Below are 26285 nucleotides of genomic sequence, written 5' to 3'. Positions count from 1 at the left end.
ACCAGCATGACCACCACCCGATTTGACCTGACTCTGCCAGTTGACTGGGGGAGTATCACACTGGAAATTGTTAATGTCAGGATTCCAGGTAACATCCAAATTTAAATCAGATTCCAAGTCAAGACATTCCTCACAGTTCCAATTTATTTCTGGAGCCATCCTGACACCCACACCAGGGAATCTGAATCTGAGCTTCCCACCCAGTTGAAAGTTCACATGCATTGCCCCCTACCCACAATTTGTCACGTTGCCCACTCAGGTTGTGCCACCGTGAAAAGTCCTCCTCCCGCTTCTGCCCGGGTGGTGGACATATGATGGCCTTGAACTTCTCAAAAGAATGCTTTGTGACTGCATCTGCTCCCTTGTGAAATCTCCCCTCCCAAGTTCCCATAAACATCAGGTCTTCTGCAGACAGTGTGGCAATCCGTTGATTTATCACCAACTTCTGCACTGGCTTGACAGTTAATGAATTTAAGAAAAAAATCCTACATCATCCTGTCTCCCTCTCTCCACATCTGTTAATTGCAACTTCACCTGGATTGTAATTCTGTTTGAACTGTTTTTAGAAATGTTTAATTTTTTTTCCTAATGGTTTTATTGCTTTTAAAGCTGTACGCCGACCAGAGTTGCTTCTAGATAGATAGATAGATAGATAGATAGATAGATAGATAGATAGATAGATAGATAGATAGATAGATAGGGCAGTTCAACCCACCCACCGTGGCCACTTCCAAATACAGTAATAGAGACAATTCCATTCTTTATGATTTGTATTGTTTTATTTAGTTTCCTAATATGATTTATGTTGATTGCTTATTTAGTGTCCTGTGACTATCACAAAGTATATCTTTTGATTTATGGTGAATGTATGATGACTATAATCATGATTTATCACTTATGGCTTGGTATGTATACTGAGAGCTTATGCACCGAAGACAAATTCCTTGTGTGTCTAATCACACTTGGCCAATAAAGAATTCTATCCTATTCTATCCTACCTATCTATTCTATCTTTTTTCTTTCACAGGGAAACGTGTAGCTATTGATGTATCTATCTATGTAGCTATTGATTTATATATCTGTCTGTCTGTCTGTCTGAGATTAGATAGTAGATAGATGATAGATACATTATGTCACAGAAGTGAGTACACCCCCCTCACATTTTTAAAAATATTTAAGTATATCTTTGATGTGACAACACTGAAGAAATGACATTTGGCTACAATGTAAAGTAGTGAGCATGCAGCTTGTTTAACTGTGTACTGTATATGTGCTGTCTCCTCAAAATAACACAACACACAGCCATTAATATCAAAACTGCTGGCAACAAGAGTAGATATAGATATAAATAGATACAGACAGACAGAGACAGACACATGTATTAGTCTGTCTATCTAACCATCCATCTGATAGATAGATAGGTAGGTAGGTAGGTAGGTACGTACGTACGTACGTACGTACGTACGTACGTACATACATACATACATACATACATACATACCAGAAGTACTTAAAAACTACTTCTGCTTCTCTGCATAGTAAACACAACTGGGAAGTGTTGAATTATCATTGTCCTGCTTTGAAAAGGCAGGTTAAATGGAAATGTATGCATATAATGTATACCGGTATAATTCAAAACTTAAATGGAAAGACAAAAATGAGAAAATAGACCTTCCCATTGAACATTATAATTAGGAGGGAGATGAAACTGATTCTATTGATTTATGTTTTCTTCTCCAGGCAAACTGGGAAAAACGTATTCTGAAGAGCCTAAACAGCATGTGTATAGAACTTGGCATTCCGTTATCACAGAAGGTACCTTTTATTAGCTGCCTTTCCTGTAAATATAAAGTTTATCCATAATCTCATGTACATTTAGGTGTCTGTCAATATTAGAGCTGACTGCATCCTGTTTCCTTTGCTCTACAGAGACCGCTGAGCGAGCAAAAAGAACTTTTGAGTAAATGGAATGAAATGGGGACTGATGAACCAGGTAGTGCACGCCTTCATTATGAAAATTAAAACCATACACTGCATGTGCACACGCACAAACATACTTTAAGAAGAGAATATGCAAGAGAAAGACAGGAAACACCTCCCTACCCAAAAGGTTGAAGATAGCAAGAGCCTTTCAGAAATCTGAGTTGTGCTTTTCTTGTCTATCTCCTGTTAATAAGGGAGAAAGTTCCCTTATTAATTTTCCTTATAAATCAACTGTCCCTTAAAATACAAGCTGCTCATTATGGTATTGCAGACAATTAAAAGAATGAGGTTACAACCCATCTATATAAAGTTGTTGTGATTCAGTCTGAGGCTCCTCAGGGAATGGCTGGAACTCTGCTGGCTCCATGCTCAGAGGGGGAGGGGGAGGAACAGGAGGAGAAGGAGGACCAGGCAGACAGGGAAGAGGAATGTCAGGACGAGGAGGAGGGAGAACAGCCTGAGACCCCCGGGGGGGGAGGTCTCCCCAGCGAGTAGCCTGGAGTCATTAGATGAGAACGCACAAGCCATCATAGATATGAGGCAGAGAAGGGCAGCACAACGAAGGGGACAATTAGCCAGGTATTTCCATCCCTAAGAGGCAACAGCTGGGTTTGGGTGTGGTTCTCCTCAGAAAGGTTGAAAAGGCAGGCCCGCCCTTCCTGTATTGTGGAGAGTTATCTTTTGGGAGTCCTGTGACCTTGCTTCGATCCTTGGCGTCTCTGATTCTGGCTTGTGGCCTCGAAGGCTGAAAACTTGGGAGAGGCGTGGGTTTTATTATCTACAGTGGTGTGTGTGCCAGCAAGAAGCCTGTTGTATTGTCTGGCCGTCGTGACTTTTCTGTGAAGCTTCATAGCATTCCAGTTTGTAAGAACAGTTTTTGTTATCTGTGTTTGTTTTCAAAGATATAAAATGACTTTGCTTTTTACCAGCGTGTCTGGCTACTCTTTTTAGTTGGTGTTGATGTCTGGGGGAACCCAGACAGAACATAAAGTTAACAAATTAGGTGATTGGATACTTGGCTTTCTAAACTGTTTTAGGGCTGAATTGACAGGACTTAGATTGTGTCTCAAAGTCCCAGGGGGTGTATTTGGAGAAAGAGGATTTTGTGCTGGTCTCCACTGATGACATATGTGCATAAAATATCTCACTGTGTTTATTTATTCATTTAACCTTGCTGTTCTGTTCGCATTTACTATACACTTGTACTGTTTCAGCTGTAACGAAATGTAACAATCAGCGTGTAGCAAAAAGAAAACAAAATGAAAAAAACCCCACACTCATAATAAGAACCCCGCAAATGAGGAAAAGTCAATTAATCACAAATTTGAGACCCACATGACAAATAATCTACAGGTCTCAAATTTCATTTCAGGTCATATTGACCTGAGCAGAACAGCAAAGTTAAACGAGTGGCATAGCCACCTGTCTTAAAACAACTCTGGGTGACTCGTAACAGCCATAGAGCTATATTATTATTATTATTATTATTATTATTATTATTATTATTATTATTATTATTATTATATATATATATATACACACACACACACACACACACACACACACACACACTGTATATATATATATAAAAATAAGACTTGTATGCTGCCATTCTCCGAAAACTCAGGGCGGCTCACAGAATACAATGCAAAAACAATATGTACAAATCTAATAGTTAAAAACTATAACCTAAAATCCCATTACATTAAAAAGCAGTCAATTAACTCAATCACATCCACACATAACATTTAATGGTCAGAGAGGGAGGAAATGATCTAACTGCCCCCATACCTGGCGACATAGGTCTTGTGAAAGGCGAGGAGGGTGGGGGCAATGCGAATCTCCAGAGGGAGCTGATTCCAGAGGGCCGAGGCCGCCACAGAGAAGGCTCTTCCCCTAGGTCCCGCCAGATGACATTGACTAGTCGATGGAACCTGGAGAAGGCCAGTTCTGTGGGACCTAATCGGTTGCTGGGATTTGCGCAGCAGAAGGCGCTCCCGTAAGTAATCTGTTCCGATGCCATGTAGGGCTTTATAGATCATCACTAACACTTTGAATTGTGTCCAGAAACCAATCGGCAACCAATGCAGTCCGTGGAGTGTTGGAGAAACATGGGTATATCCGGGGAGACCCATGACGGATCACGTGGCCGCATTCTGCGTGTGGCCACATTCTGCACGATAACCCTAATAACCCTAAGAACTATATCACCGTAGGACAGGGATGTCAGACTCAAGGCCTGTGGGGTACATCAAGTCCTCTGAGTGTTTAGATCTGGCCTGGAGGGGTGGGGTGCAGCCTGGAAATATGAAAGGACCAGCCCATGGTAGCCAAAAATAGGCCACATGGAGGCCCCTACATGGCTGTTTTCGGCTTCCCCAGTCTCCAACAGCACTCTGCTGGCCAAAAATGGGATGCACAGAGGCCATTGAGGCCAAAAACAGGGCAGAGGGCCTGGAGGGCCCTTCATACCCCATTTTGGCTGGCAGGCTGCTGCAGGAGGCATCCATTCCATCTCCCCCTCCCCTGACTCACGGAGGAAAAATACAATGCTGATGTGGCCCTCAAAGACACCCCTACTGTAGAAGGTGTGACAGAACCTGAGAGCGGAGTTTAAGGGAAGGCTCAGCCTAGAATCCCTACATAAACACAAGTGGACTAAATGCAACTCTTCTTGAATTCTGTTGTCCCTTATTTAACTCCAAGTAGATACTAACAATTCATTGAAAAGATTGTGTATGTAGCAAGAAAGCAGTTGAATTGAATTTTTATGATGTGTGAATCTGGTCTTTCACATCTGACAATGATAAAAACTGAAAGGCCCTGTATCTTAAATCAAACACTCAGGGTGCCTCAATAATTCTATCACTATTCAGTATCTCAGGGCTGAATAAGAGCCAGGATTGAATGGCCTTCTAGAACAGCGTTTCCCAACCGGTATGTGCCGCGAGACACGGTCAGGTGTGCCGCGAAGCTAGGACCTAGAGAAGCTCCAACTGGGCGGGGCGCTGCCGGTGCCGGACCGCCGTATCCGGCATGCTCCTGCTGGGCCCCAAAGAAGGAAGGCGGGAAAAAGGAGGCAGGGGCGGGGAGGTGTGGCAGTAGGAGTAAAGGGAGCCGCGGCCGCCCCTGCCTCCCCACGGTGCCTCCAGCCAAACGCGCCCCTGGCTTCTCCGCCCTGCCCCATTGCCCGCCCGATCCGCCCCCTCTCCTCCGCCGCCGTCGCCTCCTGTCTTGGGGCGCGATCTGCCCCCTCTCCTCCTCCGCCGCCTCCTGTCTTGGGGCGCGATCCGCCCCCTCTCCTCCTCCTCCGCCGCCTTCTGCCTTGGGGCACGATCCGCCCCGTCTCCTCCGCCGCCGCCTCCTGCCTTGGGGCGAGCAATCCGGGAGTCCGGGACTGTGTTGCTTTGCGCCATGAAGAGAAAACGGCCGACTTTTCCCTGCTGCCGTTTTCTCTTCATGGCGCAAAGCCACACAGTCCCGGACTCCCGGATCGCTTGCTTCTCTGGTCAGCAAAGCCATCTGCCCAGGAAAGCACCGTGCATTGAAAAAGCGCGATGCTTTTCCGGGCAGCCAGCTTGCTGGCCGGAGAAGCGAGCGATCCGTGAGTCCGGGACTGTGTGGCTTTGCGCCATGAAGAGAAAACGGCAGCAGAGAAAAGTTGGCCGGGCTAACGGGAGGCGGCGCGTGGCCAGGCGCTGGGGAGGTCTGGGAGGGCGAGGGGCTCCGGCTCTCTCTCTCTCTTTCTTTTTCTCTCTGTTGCCGGCGTAGTGAACGAGAGAGAAAGAGAGAGAGAGAAAAAGGAGGGGAGAGAGAATGAGAGAGAAAGAAAGCAAGAGAGAGAGGGAAAGAAAGCAAGAGAGAGAGAGAGAAAGAGAGGGGGGAAGGAGGGAGAGGGAAAGACATAGAGAGAGGGAAGGAGGGAGAGAGAAAGAGAGCAAAAAAGAAAGAAAAGGGATGGAGAGAGAGAAAGAAGGGAAGGAAGGAAGAGAGAGAAAGAGGGAGGGAGAAATAGAGTGAAATGGAGGAAGAGATTTTATTTTGTCCAAACTTTTCTTTCCCCCCCCTCTGTTCAGTGTTCCCCAGAATTTTGAAAATATGAATAATGTGCCGCGGCTCAAAAAAGGTTGGGAAACACTGTTCTAGAAGATTTAATAATTTGCAGGTCCCATTTCTATCTTGTTCCATAGTCCACTTATCAGTAACTTTTTCCCGGTTCTGGGCAAGTATTCTGAAACATTGTGTCTGTTAACAAATTTTAATAATAATAATAATAATAATAATAATAATAATAATAATAACAACAACAACAACAACAACAACAACAACAACAACAACAACAACTCATCTCTCAATAGAATGCCCAGATATCCTGATTATTCCAATGTATGTTCTCTTTTAATTTTAAATGAGTTAAAATAAACCAGCCTCGATTATTTATTGATATTTTTGTGTATACACAGTTTTTCCATTAAAGAAAACTTTCTAAAGGTTGTCCTCAATTAGTATTAGGGCTTTCAATTACTGTGCATGAGATTTACTCCTCTGGAAATAATCCTGGATGATGTGTTGAACAGCATATTAGAATGAGACTGAAATAATAAAATTTGATAATTATTATTATAAAACGCCCGGTCCAAACAGCTACAAAATATTTAGGGTTGAATAACTTTTTATTTCAGATCTGAGTCTCTTCAGGCCAGTTTATGCACCTAAAGATTTTCTTGAAGTAAGTTTTTTTCAATAAAATAAAATAAAATGGATCAGGTTTTAGTTTTGGATATGGTTTTTTAAAATCCAAATCTTGTCATTCCTGAGAATGGATCTTTTGAGTTGTTAGATTCACAAATGAGCTTTAATGCAATGTTCAGTATACTGTACTTTACTGTATAGGGCAGGGGCAGATTGCTGTTACTGCCCCCTACTGGTGCACTGCACATGCAGTTTGGGCTGTCTTGTGTGCACCTGAGCGCACTCATGCCCCCAGTGTGACCTTGCTTCTGCGCGTGTGTGCAAATTGTGCAATCTGGCAGCCTCTACCAGTGCGCAGATGCCTACCGCACTAGTAGCAGTCCATCCCCCTAAAATTAGGGGATCATCTATAGATAGTCCTCAACTTAATGATCACATTTGAGCCCAAAATTTATGTTGCTAAGCAAGACAGTTAAGTGAGTTTTGCTCCATTTTGCAACCTTTCTTGCCACAATTATTAAGTGCATTTATTAAATTGGTAACACGGTTATTAAATGAATCTGGCCTTCCCATTGACTTAGCTTGTCAGAAGGTCGCAAAAGGGGATCACGTGCTCCTAGGATGCTGCAACCATCACAAATATGAACCCGTTGCCAAGCATCTGAATATTGATCACGTGACCATGGGGATGCCTGCAATGGTCATAAATGTGAAAAAACGTGTCCCCTTTTTTCATGGCAGCTGTAACTTTGAACTAAATGAAAGATTGTAAGTCGATGACTACGGTAGTTCTAAAAGCCCAAAATATTTATGATCTGTTCTTCTGAGAGAAAGACGGAACAGTGTTTCTTACATTGTAAAGATGTGTCCTGCCTAGCTACCTTAGTATCTGATTTTGTTCACCGTGTTCTGAAAAATATTTCTCAGTTAATAACATTTCCTGTTGCTGGTAATGTAGACTAACGCTAGCAGTTCTGAGCTGCAAAAATTAGGAGAACTTTGACTCTTGTTATTGCCATTAATAGCCCATCTGTGTTGTTTTTCAGCTTAGAGCTGGTTGTAATTCTCCGCCAGTGGAGGGCTTGCTAAAAACCCCCACAAAAATCCCAGAAACTATGGCATGAGAAGTTAAAATGGGTTCTGTTTAGGAAAAAATAACAATGTTAGGTGCCCTTCCTTCTTTAATGTGCAAGGAAATCTAGATTCGAGGGACAGTTCTCAGTTGGGGAAAAAATATATGACATGGACCAAGTCTGAGGAGAGCATGTGTAGGCGACCCCTCTCTGGTGTAGAGTTTAAGCACCAAGGGCACCTAACAATTTTAAGTTTCCCAGACAGAACCATTTTAGCTTCTCCTACTATGCAGTCTCTGTTTTTATTTCTTTTAGCAAGCCCTTCCTCTCCAGAAATTAACTAAGTAAGTAACTAAGTAAGTAAGTAAGTAAGTAAGTAAGTAAGTAAGTAAGTAACTTACTTACTTACTTACTTACTTACTTACTTACTTACTTACTTACTTACTTACTTACCTATCTACCTATCTACCTATCTATCTATCTAACAAGATTTATATGCTGCCCAACTCCAATAGACTCTGGGCGGCTAACAAAATTTAAAACCAGTATAAAAAGTTACAATATCATAGTAAGAGTGTAGAAACAAATAACATCCCTTGAAATAACATACATGCTCTCAGTCATTCATGGTCCCAGGCCCACCGGAAAAGCCAGGTCTTAACGGCTTTCCAGAAGGCCGGTAGGGGAGGGATAGTACAGATCTCCGGAGGCAGTTGGTTCCAAAAAGTCGGAGCTGCCCCAGAGAAGGCCCTTCTCCAGGGTCCCACCAGCCAACATTGTTTGTCAGATGGAACCTGGAGAAGGCCAACTCTGTGGGCTCTTACTGGCCGCTGGGAAGTATGGGGTGGCAGGCGGTCCTATAAATATGTGGCGCTCGTGGGGTCTCCGGTAAAGGGAGAGGCTCTTTGCACACACTCTTCCTGCGAGACTGGCAATGCTGTGTTGCAGCAGCATCTCCTGAGCAGGACTCAGGGCAGTGAATACCAGAGGGCTGGAATCACCCCTCTCGACTGGGACTTGACTACAAATGCAGTCTGGCCACAGCGAGAGTAATCACTGGCTGGGCTGTTGTCACTGCTGGTAGAGGGGGGATGTGCCAAGCATCCATTCCACCCGGCCACCGGGAGGTGAGGTTTAAGTATCTGGGACAGTGAAATACCCAGGGATAAGCATCCCTAAATAAATTGGCCAGGAAAAAGGGGTGGGGCAGGAGTGCCAACAGCCCATTGCCAGGGAAGGAGTGTGGTGGTGAGCACACTCCTGGTGATGGGTTGGCTGGGGGGGCTCATCCAACCCATGAGAAATGGACATGGAAATGTGACTGGGGCAAATTGTGCCATTCCATTAAGGAAGCTATTTTCAAATAATGTATTTCGTTCTTACACATGCATAATCACTTCTAGTCTTCTTATTAAAGGTGCTGATGAACCTGCGCAATCCAAATTACGACACCAGTGAGGTCCCTAACTATAGAAATCACTTGGGACTAATTCAGGTCCCTCTGAATGTGAAAGATATACCTGAACTGGTAAGCATCAATTATAGCTTTTAAAAAAAATAAAAAATAGAGAATACCGTATTTTTTGGAGTATGCACCTTAGTTTTTTAGGAGGAAAATATGGGGAAAAAATCTGCCTACCAGGTATTCATCTGACTAGTGTCCTTAGTCTGGTCAGCTCCAGCACATTATTTTATCCCCTGATTAGGGCTTTAAAAAAACCCTTATTCGGAGAGAGTAATAATGAAAGAGCTTGCAAGGTGGGAACATAATTGGAGCCTTGTTAGGGCTGGAAAGAAACTTATTCGGAGCAAGTAGAGCAATGAAAAAAAGCCTGCAAGGACTTAGGGATGGAAAAACATTCTTCGCAGAGAGTAACAATGAAAGTGTCTGCAAGGTAAGAGCTGGGAAGATTGTTAGCACCTAGTTAGGGCTGGAAAAAAAGCTTTGAAAAAAGCTACATTCAGAGTATAAGACGCATCCAAATTTTCAGCCTTTTAGGGAAGAAGAGGTGCGTCTTATACTCCAAAAATACAGTAACCATTAATTTAACAGTATAGCTCTTTGTTTTGAAATCAGTGGACCTAACTCCTGAATTGATATGTAAAAAAATAATTAGCAATATCCACACTACAGAAAACCTTTAGAATATTATAAAATGAATTTGGTATAAAGGGTGAGGTGAGGTATTCGTACCCTTCAGGAAGAAAAACCAGCTGGCTGGCACACAGGAAGAGCAAGGGACGACACCTCCTCATGCCCGGAGAAATGGCTCTACATGCCACTTCCAGCAAGCGTGCCATAGGTTCGCTGTCACAGATCTATCACTATTGTTGTATGTACACTGAGAGCTTATGCACTGGAGTCAAATTCCTTGTGTGTCTTATTGCACATGGCCAATAAAGAATTCTAATTCTAATTGAAATACAGTGATACCTCTACTTATGAACTTAATTCATTCCGCGACCAGGTTCATAAATAGAAAAGTTCGTAAGAAGAAACAATTTTTCCCATAGTAATCAATGTAAAAGGAAATAATTCATGCAAACCCATCCCAAAACTCACCGTTTGCTTCCCCTGCTTGCCGGTGCTGCTGGGATGCTCCGCCTCCGGATTTCCGTTGCTGGCCGAAGCGCCTGTCATTCTGCTGCAGGGATCTCCCTTTGCTTCCCCCTGCTGGGAATCCCTGCATTTCGTGCTTGCCGTCCATCCGAAGCGCCTGTCATTCTGCAGGGATCTCTCTTTGCTCCCCCCCACTTGCTGGCACCACTGGATGCTCTGCCTCCAGACTTCCGTTGCTGGCTGAAGCGCCTGTCATTTTGCTTCAGGGATCTCCCTTTGCTTCCCCCCGCTGGGTAACCCTGCGTTTCGTGCTTGCCATCCATTTGAAATCTGCTGCAGGGATCTCCCTTTGCTTCTCCCCGCTTGCCGGTGCTGTTGGGATGCTCCGCCTCTGTTTTTTCATTGCTGGCCGAAGCACCTGTCATTCTGCAGGGATTCTGCTGCATTACCAGCGGGGGGAAGCAAAGGGAGATCCCTGCATCAGTAAATCAAATAGTATTTACTTTAGCAAATATCATAGTCAAGTTAAACAATCCAGTCATGCACAGTTAAATCAGTAAATAATTCTCAATAGGTATATAATATTACAAGCCTTACTTGTACAGCTTACAAGTACATAAACTATCATCGAACACACAGTTCTTACTACAGCAGTCACAGTGGATCAGTACAAAATGAGCAGAAAAAACACACAGAGAGAATCACGTTTCCGGCTCCCTCTTATGGCCATTCCTAACACTAACTCTTAAAGCTATAGTGCTTCAATACATACAAGCATTCATTGTTAGCTTATTTATATATTGCCAAACCCAACTGTTATGTACTAACATGCTGCAACAGTCATAAGTGTGAAAAATGATGTCTTTTTTTTAGTGCTGTTGTAACTCTGAATGGTCACTAAATGAACTGTTGTAATTCAAAGACCATCTGTATTGAATTTTTAACTAAGTTGCTGGGAATTTGGTCTTCTGAGGGATGGAATTTATTACACGCTGGGGGTCCCATGAGCCTTAAGTTTTGTGTTTATAGCTTGCCAACTAAACAATCAATAAATAAATATATTGATATTTAATGTTGATTTCACATATGGCATAAGGTGGCACATCTTGTCCTCTTGGAAAATGTCTTTTTTTCTCTCCCCCCCCACCCCCAAGAAGGATTACTTTAGCGAATTAGACCTGAGCACTGGTCAGATGGATATTGATGATTCTGCACATGTGCCTTCAGGTAGGTGTTTAGTTTTCAGTAAATATATACTGCTCAAAAAAATAAAGGGAACACAACAGAATATAACTCCCAAGTAAATCAAACTTCTGCAAAATCAAAGTGTCCACTTAGGAAGCAACACTGATTGATAATCAATTTTACCTGCTCTTGTGCACATTTAACTTTGTACAGAACAAAGTATTCAATGAGAATATTTCATTCATTCAGATCTAGGATGTGTTATTTGAGTGTTCCCTTTATTTTCTTGAGCAGCGTAGTTTTTGTTTCCCAAAAGGATCCTTGTAAGATATACTTATAAAAGAACAGATCCAGATAAAATTTCTTTTTTGGTCATTATCGATAATGGTGGTAGTAATAAATAAGTGGATTCTGCTGGGCACTTTTTTTGCTAGAAATTAGCACATTTAGAGAGTTGTGAAATGTTTACTTTTTTGGGGGGTAACAGAAAATACAGTGTTCCCTCGATTTTCGCGGGGGATGCGTTCCGAGACTGTCCGCGAAAGTCGAATTTCCGCGAAGTAGAGATGCGGAAACAAATACACTATTTTTGGCTATGAACAGTATCACAAGCCTTTCCTTAACACTTTAAACCCCTAAAGTATAATTTCCCATTCCCTTAGCAACCATTTAGATCATTACTCACCATGTTTATTTATTAAAGTTTATTAAAAAAAATATTTATTAAAGTCGGATGAAAGTTTGGCGATGACATATGACGTCATCGGGCGGGAAAAACCGTGGTATAGGGAAAAAGCCCGCAAAGTATTTTTTAATTAATATTTTTGAAAAACCGTGGTATAGACTTTTCGCGAAGTTCGAACCTGCGGAAATCGAGGGAACACTGTAATTGCCCTATTGTATTATTTTCCTGTTTTCTTATCATAAATAATGGGTCTATCTTATCAAATTTATATGACTACCAATCTAACAGAAAGTGACTCTGGACAACAACCCAATAAAATAATAAATATAAAACTATAGCACATTAAGAGCTTGCATAACATGCAAATGAAGGCATGCTGCATAAACATAAAATATTGAATATGGGTTTTCTTGGCAAGTTTGATTCTTCTGCATGTGATAGCACTCTACTGCAATGTCTCTTAATTATTGTTTTAAAAAATAATGTGGAAATAGTAGTTGATAGTTGATAATAGCGAGAAGAAACAACTTGTATTGTTTTAGAAACAAACCCAGTTACTGTGCCATTGGCTTTAATTGTTCAGATATTTTGGACTCTTGATGTACCTAACATCATCTCACTTATCCTTCAACTGATAAAAAGGTGGATTTTAATGAGAGCTTATGTTATAGTTAACAAATGCCTGATAATATCCTTTTATTGCCTAATGTTTATCTTATGAGTAAGCCTGCAAAGCTTTTATTCAGAGGTGAATCCCATTTAATTGGGTTTAACGCCAACTAAGCATGTGTTAGGATAACAGATTAAGGCAACACTTATTTGGAAAGAATTCAAATTATTGAGAACTAGACTTTTGTATATGTATAGGTTTACATTGAAGACAATTGCATCTTTCTCCACTGCTTCTGGAAGGAGAGTCCAGGATGGGTTAACCCTCAATCTTATTGGTTGAGACTGAGTTATAAATTAACATGTTAATTAGGCACCGCCCCTTGCCTGCCCCCAAGGGTTCAGTTTTTAAAACTCAGTCATTGGGAAGAGACATATGAGTTTAACTTGCTAAGGTTTTCTTATAGTATAAATGTTTAATATTTAATAAATGTTTAATATAACATGTTTTTTCTTGTCTTTCTTTACTGTTTTTCAGATGCTGTTTACAAAGGACGGGGTCGCTGCCCTCCGCGGGCACCACCCCCATCACTAGCCCCTATGGAACCTCTTCCCTCAGAGGGTACTGTTTCGGACGGGGGATCCAGCCCTAGGTCACTGACCTCAGCGGTCAGACCTGGCTGCAGCCGAAGGTGGGGGGGTCCGCCCCCCCCCACTGGGAGGCTGACGAAAGCAAGGCTACCAGAGGAGCCGGATGGATCCGTAGAAGGAGCTTGCCGCTGCAGCGCGCCGCGCGGGAGGCGGAACGCGCCGATCATATGTTTGGCGGCTCGGAATGCCGCCGCGGCGACCGCCGTTGAGTGCCGAGGCTGCCCTTCACAAGGAGACGCGAGAGAGCGCTAAGGGAGCCATATGGCCGGCGGCTTGTCAGAGACCGCTCGCGCTCAGGTGCAAGCGCGCAGGGCATCCTGTCAGTTAGCCCCACGCTGAGGAGCGGCTCCCTGTGTATTAAGGGATTTTTCTATCGCCGCGGCTGACAGGGATGCGGGCTCGGGAGCCTCAGGTGTCCTGAAAGCCACACTGAACCGAGAGGCGATGGCAGATTACCGCCCTCGGCACTTGCGGCCGCCATCTTGGATCGCCATTTTGGGTGTCAGGTCGGTCGCGCCCGCCATTTTGGATGGCGTTTTCGGCGGGAAAACCCCCCCACTTCCTCCCACTAATCGCCTGTATAGGCGCGAAGGAGTCACCCGAGTGGGCGGAGTTCCTGGCACAGAGATCGAGGGAGCCATTTTGTGGCTTTTCAATAGCCTCGGTAGTGACTTTGCATACAGAAGTCTGTCTCACGAGTCAGTGAAATATTTTGCCTTGAAGCAACTAAAGATCTGTGAGTACCATGGAGCAATCTGATACAGGGGCAGAGAAGGTGGCCTCCTCGGCAACAGTTCCCAAGGCCAAGGATAAGGGCAAATCTAAGCCCAAGTCACAGGGAACTTCCTCCTCAGCTCTCAGAGAGGCTGAAAGAAGGATCCAAGCACTCGAGCAGAGGTTGGAGACTGTTTTCCAGGCCCCTTCCCTAACTGCAGGGCCATCATCGGGCCCACTACTACCAGGGGTCTTGTCCCCACGTTCCATGACTCAAGGGGAGTTATTAACTGGAAGGGATTGGTCTCCAGATCGCCAGTCCAATCAGCAGGCCCAACTGCCTGTAAGCAGACCGGGGTCTGCCACCTCCACAAGGCCTTTATGGGGTTTTTCACCCCAAGCAACTGTAGGCCCAACTGCCTCATTCACCCCCACAGCTGCTGGATTTAGAAATCAAAGTGATACCTGGCAGAATTTATCTCCTGCCCTGCAGGAGATGATTACTAATGTATATTCACAAGGAGTAGCATCGGGGGTGCAACAATGCAACCAACAGCCCCATCAACCTCAAGGCCGGAATTTGTGGTCTGCACCGCCCCTTTCAGGTTTGGAGTTCTCAGAGGGGACATTACAGGAGGACAGTGACAAAGACTATGATTTGTCAGATGACGAGACAACTCCTGAGCCACCTTCAGTGGCTGGGCTCTTCAAGCCTGCCTTGTTCAGGACTTTATTACACAAGGCTAAGCTAGCGGTGGACCTTCCTGGCCCTGCAAAGGCCGCTGAGACGCCAAGGTCAACTATTCTACTGACTGAACCCAAACCTGAAACAGACCATATACCGGCACCAGATATCTTTATCCAGAACGCCAAACGACCATGGCAACAACCGGCCGCAGCTCAAGGCCCTTCAGCGTTGGAACGCAAATTTTATACCTGTGACGAAGAACTGGAGAATCTACTCCAATTTCCACCAATTGACCACCCAGTGGTAAATCTGGTCTCTAATGCCATGGTTCCTGCCGAGTCCGGGGATAACTTAAAACCCGAGGACAGGAAGGCGGAGATCCTGCTTAGAAAATCTCATGCCATGTCTGGATGGGGATTTCGAGCCGCGGCCGCGGCTTCTTTCTTCAATAGGGCCTCCATCGCATGGATTGAAGAAATGATGGCGAAGCTGGGACCAGAGGATGGTAGGCTGCGGCAGGACCTGAGTAAACTCCTAGCCGCAGCGGAGTTTTCGGCGGACGCTACACTCCACGCTGCCAAGTTCTCCGCGAGAGGGATGGCCACAACGCTTTCATCCAGACGCCTGTTGTGGCTAAGGAATTGGCAGGCTGACACTAAATCAAAGTGGCGCCTGGCCTCCTCTCCTTTCCGCGGCGCTGACCTCTTCGGGGAGGTACTGGACAAAGTCCTTATTGAAGATAAGGATAAGCGGAAGGTCCTCCCCAGGTCCAACAGACGGCAGGACAGGCGGACTACGCCATACAACAGACGGCAGTCCTTTCGTTGGGACACCCCTTCCGGAACTGGCCACAACCAACGACCATACTCGCAGGGCAGATTCAATCAGTCCTCATCCTTTCGAAATGACCGGTCAGGGTTCCAGGACAGAACCAGAGGATATCAGCAGGCTAGACGCCCATTTAGAGGCACTAGCCAGAGGGGCTTCAAACGCCCCAAATGACTCCGAAGGCGGCCAACCACTAGGAGGGAAGCTCCGCCTTTACAGCTCATTTTGGCGAGCCACCTCCTCGGACAAATGGGCTATAGCAACGGTGTCGCGAGGCCTCAGACTGGAGTTCCTTCAGCCCCCACCAAACCGTTTCATCCAGTGCCCGACACCTCGGAACCCTGCCAAAAGTCAGGAACTGTTTCAAGAGATAACGCACCTATTGCAAATACAGGCCATAGAACCGGTACCACAGCACGACCGGGGAACCGGTTTCTACTCTATGATCTTTACTGTACCAAAGTCATCGGGAGGTTGCCGTTTGATCCTGAATTTGAAGCAACTAAACCTGTACATCCTGTACAGGAAATTCAGGATGCACTCGTTGCAGACCATCCTGACGGCAATACGCCTCCAGGACTTTTTAACATCACTGGACCTGAAGGAGGCGTACCTTCATGTACCAATTTATCCTCCCCATCGACGGTTCCTACGATTTTGTGTCGAGGGCGTACACTACCAATACAAGGCCATGCCATTCGGCCTTTCTTCAGCGCCCCGCACATTCACCAAGCTACTGGACGTCCTCACAGCGAGCCTACGAGCACAATCGGTGCGTCTAATGGCATATTTGGACGACATCGTGATCTTGTCCAAATCACGTGCACAGGCTCAACAGGATCTCGCCCTGACGATGAGGACCTTGACGGATCACGGCTTCACCATCAATGTGCCCAAGAGCCAGCTGATTCCATCTACCACGCTCCTACATCTGGGCTCCATCATCGACACGACTTCGTGCATGGTGTACCTTTCCCCGGAGAGAAGGCAGAACATAAGGTCTCTCATCTCATCTGTCCGGAGAGACAAACGGACATCCCTGGCCTTTTTGTCCAAGGTGCTAGGGACCTTAGTCTCTTGTATAGGGATAATTCCGTGGGCAAGACATCACATTCGAAGCCTTCAATGGTTTCTACTGCCAGCCCAGAAGGTTCGGACAAGCCACTCCTCCGTGCGGATTCGCCTTCCAAGGGAGGTAAAGGACTCTCTCGCGTGGTGGGTCTCCCCAGCCTTGTGCCGTGGGCTGTCGTTCAGCACGCACGATCTAGTCACTCTGACTACAGACGCCAGTCTCTCGGGTTGGGGGGCGCATATTGGCCAACAGTGCGCACAAGGCCTCTGGTCCAGGGAGGACCTCAACCCGGTAAACATAAACTTTCTGGAGCTCAGGGCAGTCTTCCTGGCTCTCCAGCACTTTGTTCCTTTTCTTCAAGACAAACATGTACTGGTCCTGACGGACAACGTCGCAACCAAAGCTTACCTCAACCATCAGGGGGGTACGAGGTCGCGACGTCTCATGCAGGAAGCCTCGGCTCTTTTTACCTGGGCCGAGAGGAATCTGGCATCATTATCAGCGGAACACATCGCGGGGGTCGACAACACTCAGGCCGACTGGCTGAGCAGGACCACTCTCGACCCGACAGAATGGAAGCTGGATTCCCGATTGTTCCAGAGAATCACGGAGATTTTCGGTACGCCTCTGGTGGACATGTTCGCGACACACACCAATGCGCAGCTCCCCAGATTTTACACCCGTTTCCCTTCGCCCAGGGCGGAGGGAGTAGACGCTCTAACCTCCCGTTGGCCGCAGGGTCTCCTCTACGCCTACCCGCCGACGAAGATCCTACCGAGGGTGGTGGACAAGATTTTGCGGGAGAGGGCAGAGGTGATTCTAGTCGCTCCGTACTGGCCACGCAGACCGTGGTTTTCGGATCTAGTGTCTCTTTCGACATCCCCACCGTGGAGGATCCCGGACAGAGAGATATCCCTCAGCCAGGGATCGGTCAATCATCCGGAACCCCAGTGGTTTCAACTGACCGTCTGGAGATTGAGCGGAACAGGTTGAAGGGACATCATTTACCTGATGACATCATCTCAACGATACAGGCGGCTCGACGACCATCCACCTCGAGAATATACCAGGCCACCTGGTCAGCCTTCTGTAAGTTCTGTCAGGAGAACAGTATGGACACGAAGGCGGCTTCGGTGTTGCAGGTATTGGGGTTCCTCCAGGCGGGTTTAGATCGGGGATTAGCCCCCAATACCCTCAGGAGGCAGGTGGCAGCCTTGTCCACAATTATTAGGACAGGGGATCAAAGATCCTTATCTTTCCATCCTTGGGTAAAGGACTTCCTTAAGGGCGCTGCAAACATTCATCCTCCCCCAATTCATCGTTTTCCATCGTGGGACCTGTCGTTGGTGTTAAAGGCATTGACTGGTCCACCGTTCGAACCATTAAGGTCCATACCACTTAGGTTCCTAACACTTAAGACAGCCTTCCTGGTTGCTGTTACCTCAGCTAGGAGGGTTTCCGACATATCTGCGCTCTCTGTACGTTCCGATCTTTGTACATTTTATCCTGACAGGCTAGTCCTACGGTTAGATCCAGCATTCCTGCCTAAGATTAACTCTTTATTCCACAGGAAGCAGGAAATAGTGTTGCCTGATTTTTGTGCTGGTGGGAATCATCCGTTAGAACTCAGGTGGCACAAACTGGATGTAAGGAGAGCCGTCAAAATTTATATTCGACGGACAGAGCCGTTTAGAAGGTCCGAGAGGCTGTTTATCTCTTTTTCACAGACTAAATCAGGGCTTGGGGTTTCTCCCAAGTCAATCAGTCGTTGGATTCGTGAGTGTATTGCTGAAGCGTATAAGACCACCACTCAGACTCTCCCTCAGGGGATCACTGCTCATTCCACTCGCAGTGCAGCCACTTCAGCAGCCTGGAGGACCCAAGCTTCGGCTGAGGACATATGCCGGGCAGCGACGTGGTCTGCACCTTCTACATTCATCCGGCATTATAGACTGGACACGTATGCTTCAGCTGAGGCTTCGTTTGGGAGAAGAGTTTTGCAGACGGTTTGTTCTACTGTTAATCCCTGAATCTGCACTCTCCCACCCTTGGACTAGAACTGGGGCATATCCCATCCTGGACTCTCCTTCCAGAAGCAGTGGAGAAGAACCGTTGTACATACCTGAACGGTCTTCTCGATGCTCTGGAAGGAGAGTCCAGACCCACCCAAGTAATCGTTTGATTCAAGGGATTGGGTTGTGTTTTTGTTGTCTAATCGTTATGTTTCATAAGGGTTCAATAAAATTGTGTTGGATAATAATGACTTCGTTTTTTAAAACTGAACCCTTGGGGGCAGGCAAGGGGCGGTGCCTAATTAACATGTTAATTTATAACTCAGTCTCAACCAATAAGATTGAGGGTTAACCCATCCTGGACTCTCCTTCCAGAGCATCGAGAAGACCGTTCAGGTATGTACAACGGTTCTTCTTTCCCCTGTTTCGCGCATTTTATAGGAAGGGCTCCTTGCTGACAATACGATTAGAAAGGTTGCTTTTCATATCAACCTTGGTAACATAATCAACAAAATTAAAATATCATAATTTTTGGCCTGTAGGAACTATTACTGTAATATAGCATGTTTTTAATCTCTTAAACAAAAATGACACCTTTTTTCTTCATATTTCAGTGTATAAATTGACGATATTTGCATGCATGTGATTATGCCAGTTTGTTTGAATCTTTGTATATGCCTGGAGCATTATTTTCAAATAAGTCAGTTCTGTTATATAAACTCAACTATTCTCCTAGAACTAATTGTTTTATTTTATTCTTATTAATATTTTAGAGCTTTATGAAAATGACCACGTACGGCTGGGTCAAAAAGGTAAGAGTTACCTTACCTGTATTGGGTAAGAGTTACCCAAAACAGTAATTGCTTTTAATATATTGTTTGGTTTGGTTTTTTAAAAAAAATCATACAATTGCTGTTTATTTGTATTTTAAGTTACATAAGGAACAGCCATGCTGGAGTTGTAATCACACTGCCCTAGAGATAGGCTTGTTGAAGGTTTCTAAATAAGCAAGTTTAGGATTATGCTGCAGTTGTAGACAATGTGATATGCCCTATGCGTTTTTAAAAAGGCGAAATAGCCAGACCATTACAATCATCCTTAGCTACAGAAAGAACTTAACGGGGCTAATATAAAACAGTGTGTCCCTATGTACAGTTCCTTGTCGGAGCTGAATTCCTGTTTAGAATTTCACTTGAAAATCACCAGAGCCTCTCTTCTCTTCCATCCCCCAAATATCCTTATTGGTATTAAGAGAGCTATGTCCATGCATTGGAAAAGAAAATAATCTTAATTCTGCAGACCTTTGATGGATCTGCAACTCTAAGCATAAGTAAGTAAGTAAGTAAGTAAGTAAGTAAGGAAGGAAGGAAGGAAGGAAGGAAGGAAGGAAGGAAGGAAGGAAGGAAGGAAGGAAGGAAGGAAGAAAGAAAGAAAGAAAAACAGATAATCTATACAACATCTTCTAACCAAATAGATCAAGATTAGGTGAAACGTTAATGCCACTTTAAAATGCCTTGGTAAGGCCACATTTGGGATACTGCATCGTGTTGATTGCCACGAGGTAAGAAAGACGTTGAGACTCTAGAAACAGTACAGAGAAGAGAAACAAAGATGATAAGGGGACTGGAGACTAAAATATATGAAGAACAGTTGCTGTAATTGGGTATGTCTAGTTTAATAAAAAGAAGGACTAGGGGAGACGTAATAGAAGTGTTCCAATATCTTAGGAGTTGCCACCAAGAAAAGGGAGTTAAACTACTCTCAAAAGCACCTAAGGGGAGAACAAGGAGCAATGGGTGGAAACTAATCAAGGAGAGAAGCAACTTAGAATTGAGATGTTATCCAACATCTTAAAAGCTTCCAGGGTTGGAGCATTCACAACTTCTGGAGGTAAGTTGTTCCATGGATTAATTATTCTCACTGTCAGGAAATTTCTCCTTATTTCTAAATTGCTTCTCTCCTTGATTAGTTTCCACCCATTGCTTCTTGTTCTACTCTGGGGTGCTTTGGAGAATAGGTTGACTCCTTCTTTGTGGCAACCCCTGAGATATCGGAACACTGCTATCATGTCTTCCCTAGTCCTTCTTTTCATTAAACTAGCCATGCCCAGTTCTTGCATAGGGTTTAGCCTCCAGTCCCCTAATCATCTTTGTTGCTCTTCTCTGCACTCTTTCTCAGCATCCTTTTTACATTGTGGCCATCAAAACTGAATGCAGTATTCCAAGTGTGGCCTTATATTTTATATACATTTCTTGTAGTTCTTATGGAGCAGGACAGCGCAGCCGCTCAACAGTATGTGCGACAAGGCTCTCCAAATTCATTAAGAGCAGAACTGTGGGCCCTGATTCTGAACATTTCAACCCAACCAGAGGTAAGTCGGAAAATTAGAATGGAAGTGGAGATGTCTGTTTCTATTTATGTGACAGCTAAGTGTTTTGGTCTAGAATTGAGCATTCTAGGAGTTTTTATATGCAAGATCCTGCAGTAGCATCTACCTTCATTTAACATTTTTATTCAAACGCCTGACTTTTTAGCTCAGAAGTCTTCAAACTACAGTGCATGGGCTGCACACGGCCCACCAAAGCCATTAATCCAGCCCACATAAGACCATGAGGCTGCCTGGCCGACATCACCCCGCCCACCTGCTGGCCCACACCCTTTGGCCAAGCGCAAGACTTATCTTTGCGAGCCCTGTGGACTGGAATTGGAAGGGGACTGGAACTGGAAGGTATGGTCAACATTTTTGGCTTGCAGAGTGCTTCTGGAGGCGGGGACGGTGGGTGAAAAATGGTATTCACAGACGCCACATCACGGAATCCCCCACCTCCAGTAGTACTCTGCAGGCCAAAAATAAGGTGCACAGAGGCCTCTCGAGGCATCTTTGTGCCCCGTTTTTGACTTCCCCTGCCTCCAGAAGATAGACACACAAGTACACACACACAGAAAGATATAGAAAGAGAGACAGAAAAAGAGGAGGAGAGAGAAAGAGACAGACAGATAAAGAGAGGGAGAGAGGGAAAGAGAGACAAGACACACACAGAGAGAGAAAGAGACATTGAGAGAAAGAGAGAGGGAAAGAGAGAGAGAGAGAAAGAATTAGAGAGATAGACAAGAGACACACAGAGACAGATATAGAAAGAGATTTTAGTTTGATTTTTATGCCGCCCTTCTCCTTAGACTCAGGGCGGCTTACAACATGTTAGCAATAGCACTTTTAAACAAAACCAGCATGTTGCCCCCACAATCCGGGTCCTCATTTTACCCACCTCGGAAGGATGGAAGGCTGAGTCAACCTTGAATTGGTAGTGAGATTTGAACCGCTGACCTACAGATCTACAGTCAGCTCTATACATAAGTGACATAAATCACTTTTGCCAGTGTCGTTATCACTAAATGAACTGTTGTAAATCAAGGACTACCTGGATTATAATTTACTGTATTTTTCACACCGGTGTATTTGATTTGTTTGATGAGCCATTTATTTGCTAGCTTTCTGAAAAAGGGTTTCCTGCCTGAGCAGGGGTTTGGACTAGAAGACCTCCAAGGTCCCTTCCAACTCTGTTATTCTGTTCTATTCTAAACTGTCAATTGGTCCAGATAGGCTAGTGGAATTGCTTTCTTTCTGCCTAGTCTCTGATCTAAGTCATCTACCTGTTTGTTATCCTCAATGAGCCAGACACCACCAGGAAACGTCTCAATGTCATATCTAACCTAAGAATGGTTGCGATGTAACCCAGTCAAGCAAATAATTGACTTATCTTCTGAAATTGTTGAATCCTGATGCAGTATTATCAGAAGGCTGAGAAATTCAATTTGTAAATCCACAAGGAACTTCATTATCTGTTATTCTCCTAATATGAAGAAATAGATTTGGTCTATTCTGCATAAAAGCTGTGAAAATGAGTTGAAGCAATATGTGTTATATGTTTGAGACAAAAATTGAATTAATTAATGCCCATGGTTTTTTTTAAAAAGTTCTTTTCCCCCCTCTTCTGTTGCATTTAATATTTTACTCATTATAATATATATACTTTTAAAAAAATTATAACTCCTTTTTTCATCATTGTTTGTATTTGGTGTTTTTTTTAAATGAAATTTTACGCTACAAATGTCCCTTAATCATCATTCAAGCCCATTTTTGATAATAGTTTGTGTTTGAATAATAGAATATAAATGTTTATGGAAATGAATCTTATATTTCCTTGTTTTAAAATATTTATTATTCTATGTTTGGATATAAAATATGTTTCATTTGTTTTGATGATGAATACCTTATAATGTTTCTGAGATTATATTCGGATATCCTGAATGATTTTTTCCTAGTTCCATTTTTTATTTTTTGGAATTCATTTATTTACGTAAGAAATTCAGTTCTGCCTTTGCACTACGATATAATCAGAGCTGGTTATATAAGAATTTCAGAACAATAATATTTAAAAACACTGAGACCATTATTACAGCCGAAAACGGTAATATGCCATATCAAACAGGCAATAAATTAAATTCACTTGCAGCAAAAGTAAATATAAAATGATTTTATTAAGACAGTTTCACAATAAGTAAAACTAGCAGATTTTTAAATTGTGTGGTTTCCAGTTACATTTGTTTATTTTAATATTACCTACCGTGTTTCCATGATAATAAGACCCTGTCTTATTTTTTGACCCCTGAAATATGTCTTTGGTCTTATTAACCGGGGGGGGGAGGTCTTATTGTTTTTGGGGTGCTGGAAGTGGGGCAGGCCACATCTTATCAGAGTCTGGCAGCTCCGTGGCATCTCTGGGCCAGTCTGTGCAGGGAAACAACTTGCAAAGTACAGAAAAACTTCTCACTGCGAGAAATTGTTAATTGCTCACCCTCCTGAAATGTTTCTCTATACTTTGCAATGACTTTCCCTGCACAGACTGGCCGAGAGACATCACGGAGCTGCCAGACTCTGATAAGATGTGCATCTCACAGTGGGGCACAATTTGGGAGTGGCAGGATGGGTGGATGTGCAAAATATTAAAATCAAAGCTGAACGCTGGAAACATAATTAAAGCCATTAATTCATGGGCAGTTCCAGTGATACGCTACTCAGCTGGAATCATCAATTGGACTTTGGCTAAACTGGAAAATTAGGACCAGAAAATGCGCAAACATTTGAATATGAAGTGACATCGACAGATTGTATCTGCCAAGAAAAATAGAAGGCAGAGGGCTTTTGCAAATCCATCAAACTACAGAAGAAGAAAAACAAGGTTTGAATGATTATGTGAACCAAAGTACAGAAAAATTATTGCAGCCTGTGAAGATGGAGAACATTATAAAAACAATAGAAACAAAGGCAGAATGTAAAGAAAAACAGCTGGATGACAGATTAAATAGATGGAAAGCCAAAGTTCTGCATGGACAACACTTGAAAAACATTGAAGGAAAATGTGATGACAACCTTATATGAGCATGGCTTCAAATGGGAACAATCAAGAAAGAAATGGAAGGTTTAATACTCGCTGCTCAAGAACAAGAACTACAAACTAATGCCATGAAAGCGAAGGTAGAAAAATCCACTGACAATCCAAACGGCTGACTTTGCAACGAGAAAGTTGAAACTCACACTTAATACTGTATGTGAGTGCAGCAAAATCGTGCAAACTGATTACAAAGTTGGACATGGTCCAGTTGCTAAATTAGTCCACTGGTCATTATGTAAAAATATGACATGTATCCGAAAAGTCATGGGAGCACAAAGTGGAAAAAGTTACTGAAAATGAGATGATGAAGATCTTGTGGGACTTCCGAATACAGACAGATTGTCATTTGGAACACAGTACACCAAATATCATGGTTGTTGAAGGCCAAAGAGTACAGATTATTAATATTGCTCTACCAAGAGATGCCGGAGTCAAAGAAAAACTAGATTTTTAAAAAAAAATGTTGTGACCTGGCCATCAAAATTACATGGGTATGGATGAAACATTTATTTATTATTTATTTTATTTATTATTTAGATTTGTATGCCGCCCCTCTCCGAAGACTCGGGGCGGCTCACAACAAGAAACAGAGATAGCCATTGTCATCGGGGCACTTGGTACCATGTCCAATAATTTCACAAAACACATCAAGAAATTGCAGCTTCCTGCAATAACACCAGAGGAACTGCAAAAAACCTGCCATTCGAAACATTATATATTTTAAGAAGATATTTGTTTGATACCTAGGATGCTGGCAGCAACTTGTATGAACCATTAGCACCAGTCAGTGGTATTTATGATACTTTTTAAAAATGTTCAGGTGACTGAGTTTCATGTTTAATGAATAAAATAGATTATTATTATTGTTGTTGTTGTTATTATCATCATCAATATAATGCAGCAAATGAGATCACTATGCTGGATTTCATATTTCATCACTAGTCGGGCGCTTCCCAAGCACCTGGGATTGTATGATGTAGCGTCGAATTATGTGTACTGACTCCAGTAAATTGGCATTTTGCAATTGATAGATGGAGATTTTGTCAATTCTGATGGTTTTCAAATGTCCGCTGAGATCTTTTGGCATTGTGCCCAACATGTCAAGGACCACTGGGACCACTTTCACTGGTTTATGCTAGAGTCGTTGCAGCTCAATTTTCATTATTATTATTATGTCAGTTCAACACAACAAACAAGATCACTATGCTGGATTTCGTATTTCATCACCAGTCGGGCGCTTCCCAAGCACCTAGGACTGCGTGATGTAGCGGCGAATTATGTTTGCCAATCCCAGTAAAGTGGCCTTTTGCAATTGACAGATGGAGATTTTGTCAATTCCAATGGTTTTCAAATGTCCGCTGAGATCCTTTGGTACTGCGCCCAGCGTGCCAAGTACCACTGGGACCACTTTCACTGGCTTACGCCAGAGTCATTGCAGCTCAATTTTCACATCTTCCTATTTTGCAAATTTCTCTAGCTGCTTCTCCTCAATTCTGCTGTCTCCTGGGATTGCGATGTCGATTTCTTTTTCTCCACGATCACAATGTCTGGTGTGTTATTCTTCAGAATTATATTATTATTATTATTATTATTATTATTATTATTATTATTATTATCATCATCATCATCATCATCATCATCATCATCATCATCATACAATACAACATAACAAACAAGATCTCTATGCTGGATTTCGTATTTCATCACCAGTCAGGCGCGTTCCAAGCACCTAGGACTGCATGATGTAGCGGCGAAGTAGCAGCTAATTATGTGTGCTTTTTATTATAATAATTTATTTTATTTTAATTAATTATAATAATATATTATTTTATTTTATTTTATAATTTTATTTAATTATAATTATTATTATTTTGTTTATTTCATTTTAGGATATCTTGTACTATGAACAGCTGAAGTCTAACGTGATCCATTACAATCTTTTGGTGGACAGTCTGATTTATAAAGTGAGTAATTTTTGAATTGTGTATTTCAGTGACCAGTAATTAATGTGTTACTCAGCCTCTTGGCTTTGTGCTGTGAAAAGGAATGTTAGTTTTGACTGTGCCTTTTATAATAGCTA

General features: G+C 43.4%; 1 protein-coding gene across 3 annotated transcripts in view; it reads left to right on the top strand.

Annotated features, from left to right (window-relative positions):
- The window catches only part of TBC1D19 (TBC1 domain family member 19), a 92461-nt gene that overhangs the window by 8617 nt on the left and 57559 nt on the right, over positions 1 to 26285 (top strand). For all 3 annotated transcript variants that reach the window (XM_070757127.1, XM_070757129.1, XM_070757128.1), the window contains 8 exons: positions 1741 to 1815; positions 1930 to 1993; positions 6666 to 6712; positions 9166 to 9276; positions 11463 to 11535; positions 19526 to 19564; positions 21011 to 21123; positions 26095 to 26169. In XM_070757127.1, the coding sequence (XP_070613228.1) occupies positions 1741 to 1815; positions 1930 to 1993; positions 6666 to 6712; positions 9166 to 9276; positions 11463 to 11535; positions 19526 to 19564; positions 21011 to 21123; positions 26095 to 26169 (597 nt within the window). The remainder of the gene's footprint in view (positions 1 to 1740; positions 1816 to 1929; positions 1994 to 6665; positions 6713 to 9165; positions 9277 to 11462; positions 11536 to 19525; positions 19565 to 21010; positions 21124 to 26094; positions 26170 to 26285) is intronic.

The sequence above is a fragment of the Erythrolamprus reginae genome, chromosome 7 (assembly GCF_031021105.1).
Source record: "Erythrolamprus reginae isolate rEryReg1 chromosome 7, rEryReg1.hap1, whole genome shotgun sequence".
Classification (NCBI taxonomy): domain Eukaryota; kingdom Metazoa; phylum Chordata; class Lepidosauria; order Squamata; family Dipsadidae; genus Erythrolamprus; species Erythrolamprus reginae.
This window is presented reverse-complemented; position numbering and strand designations above follow the sequence as displayed.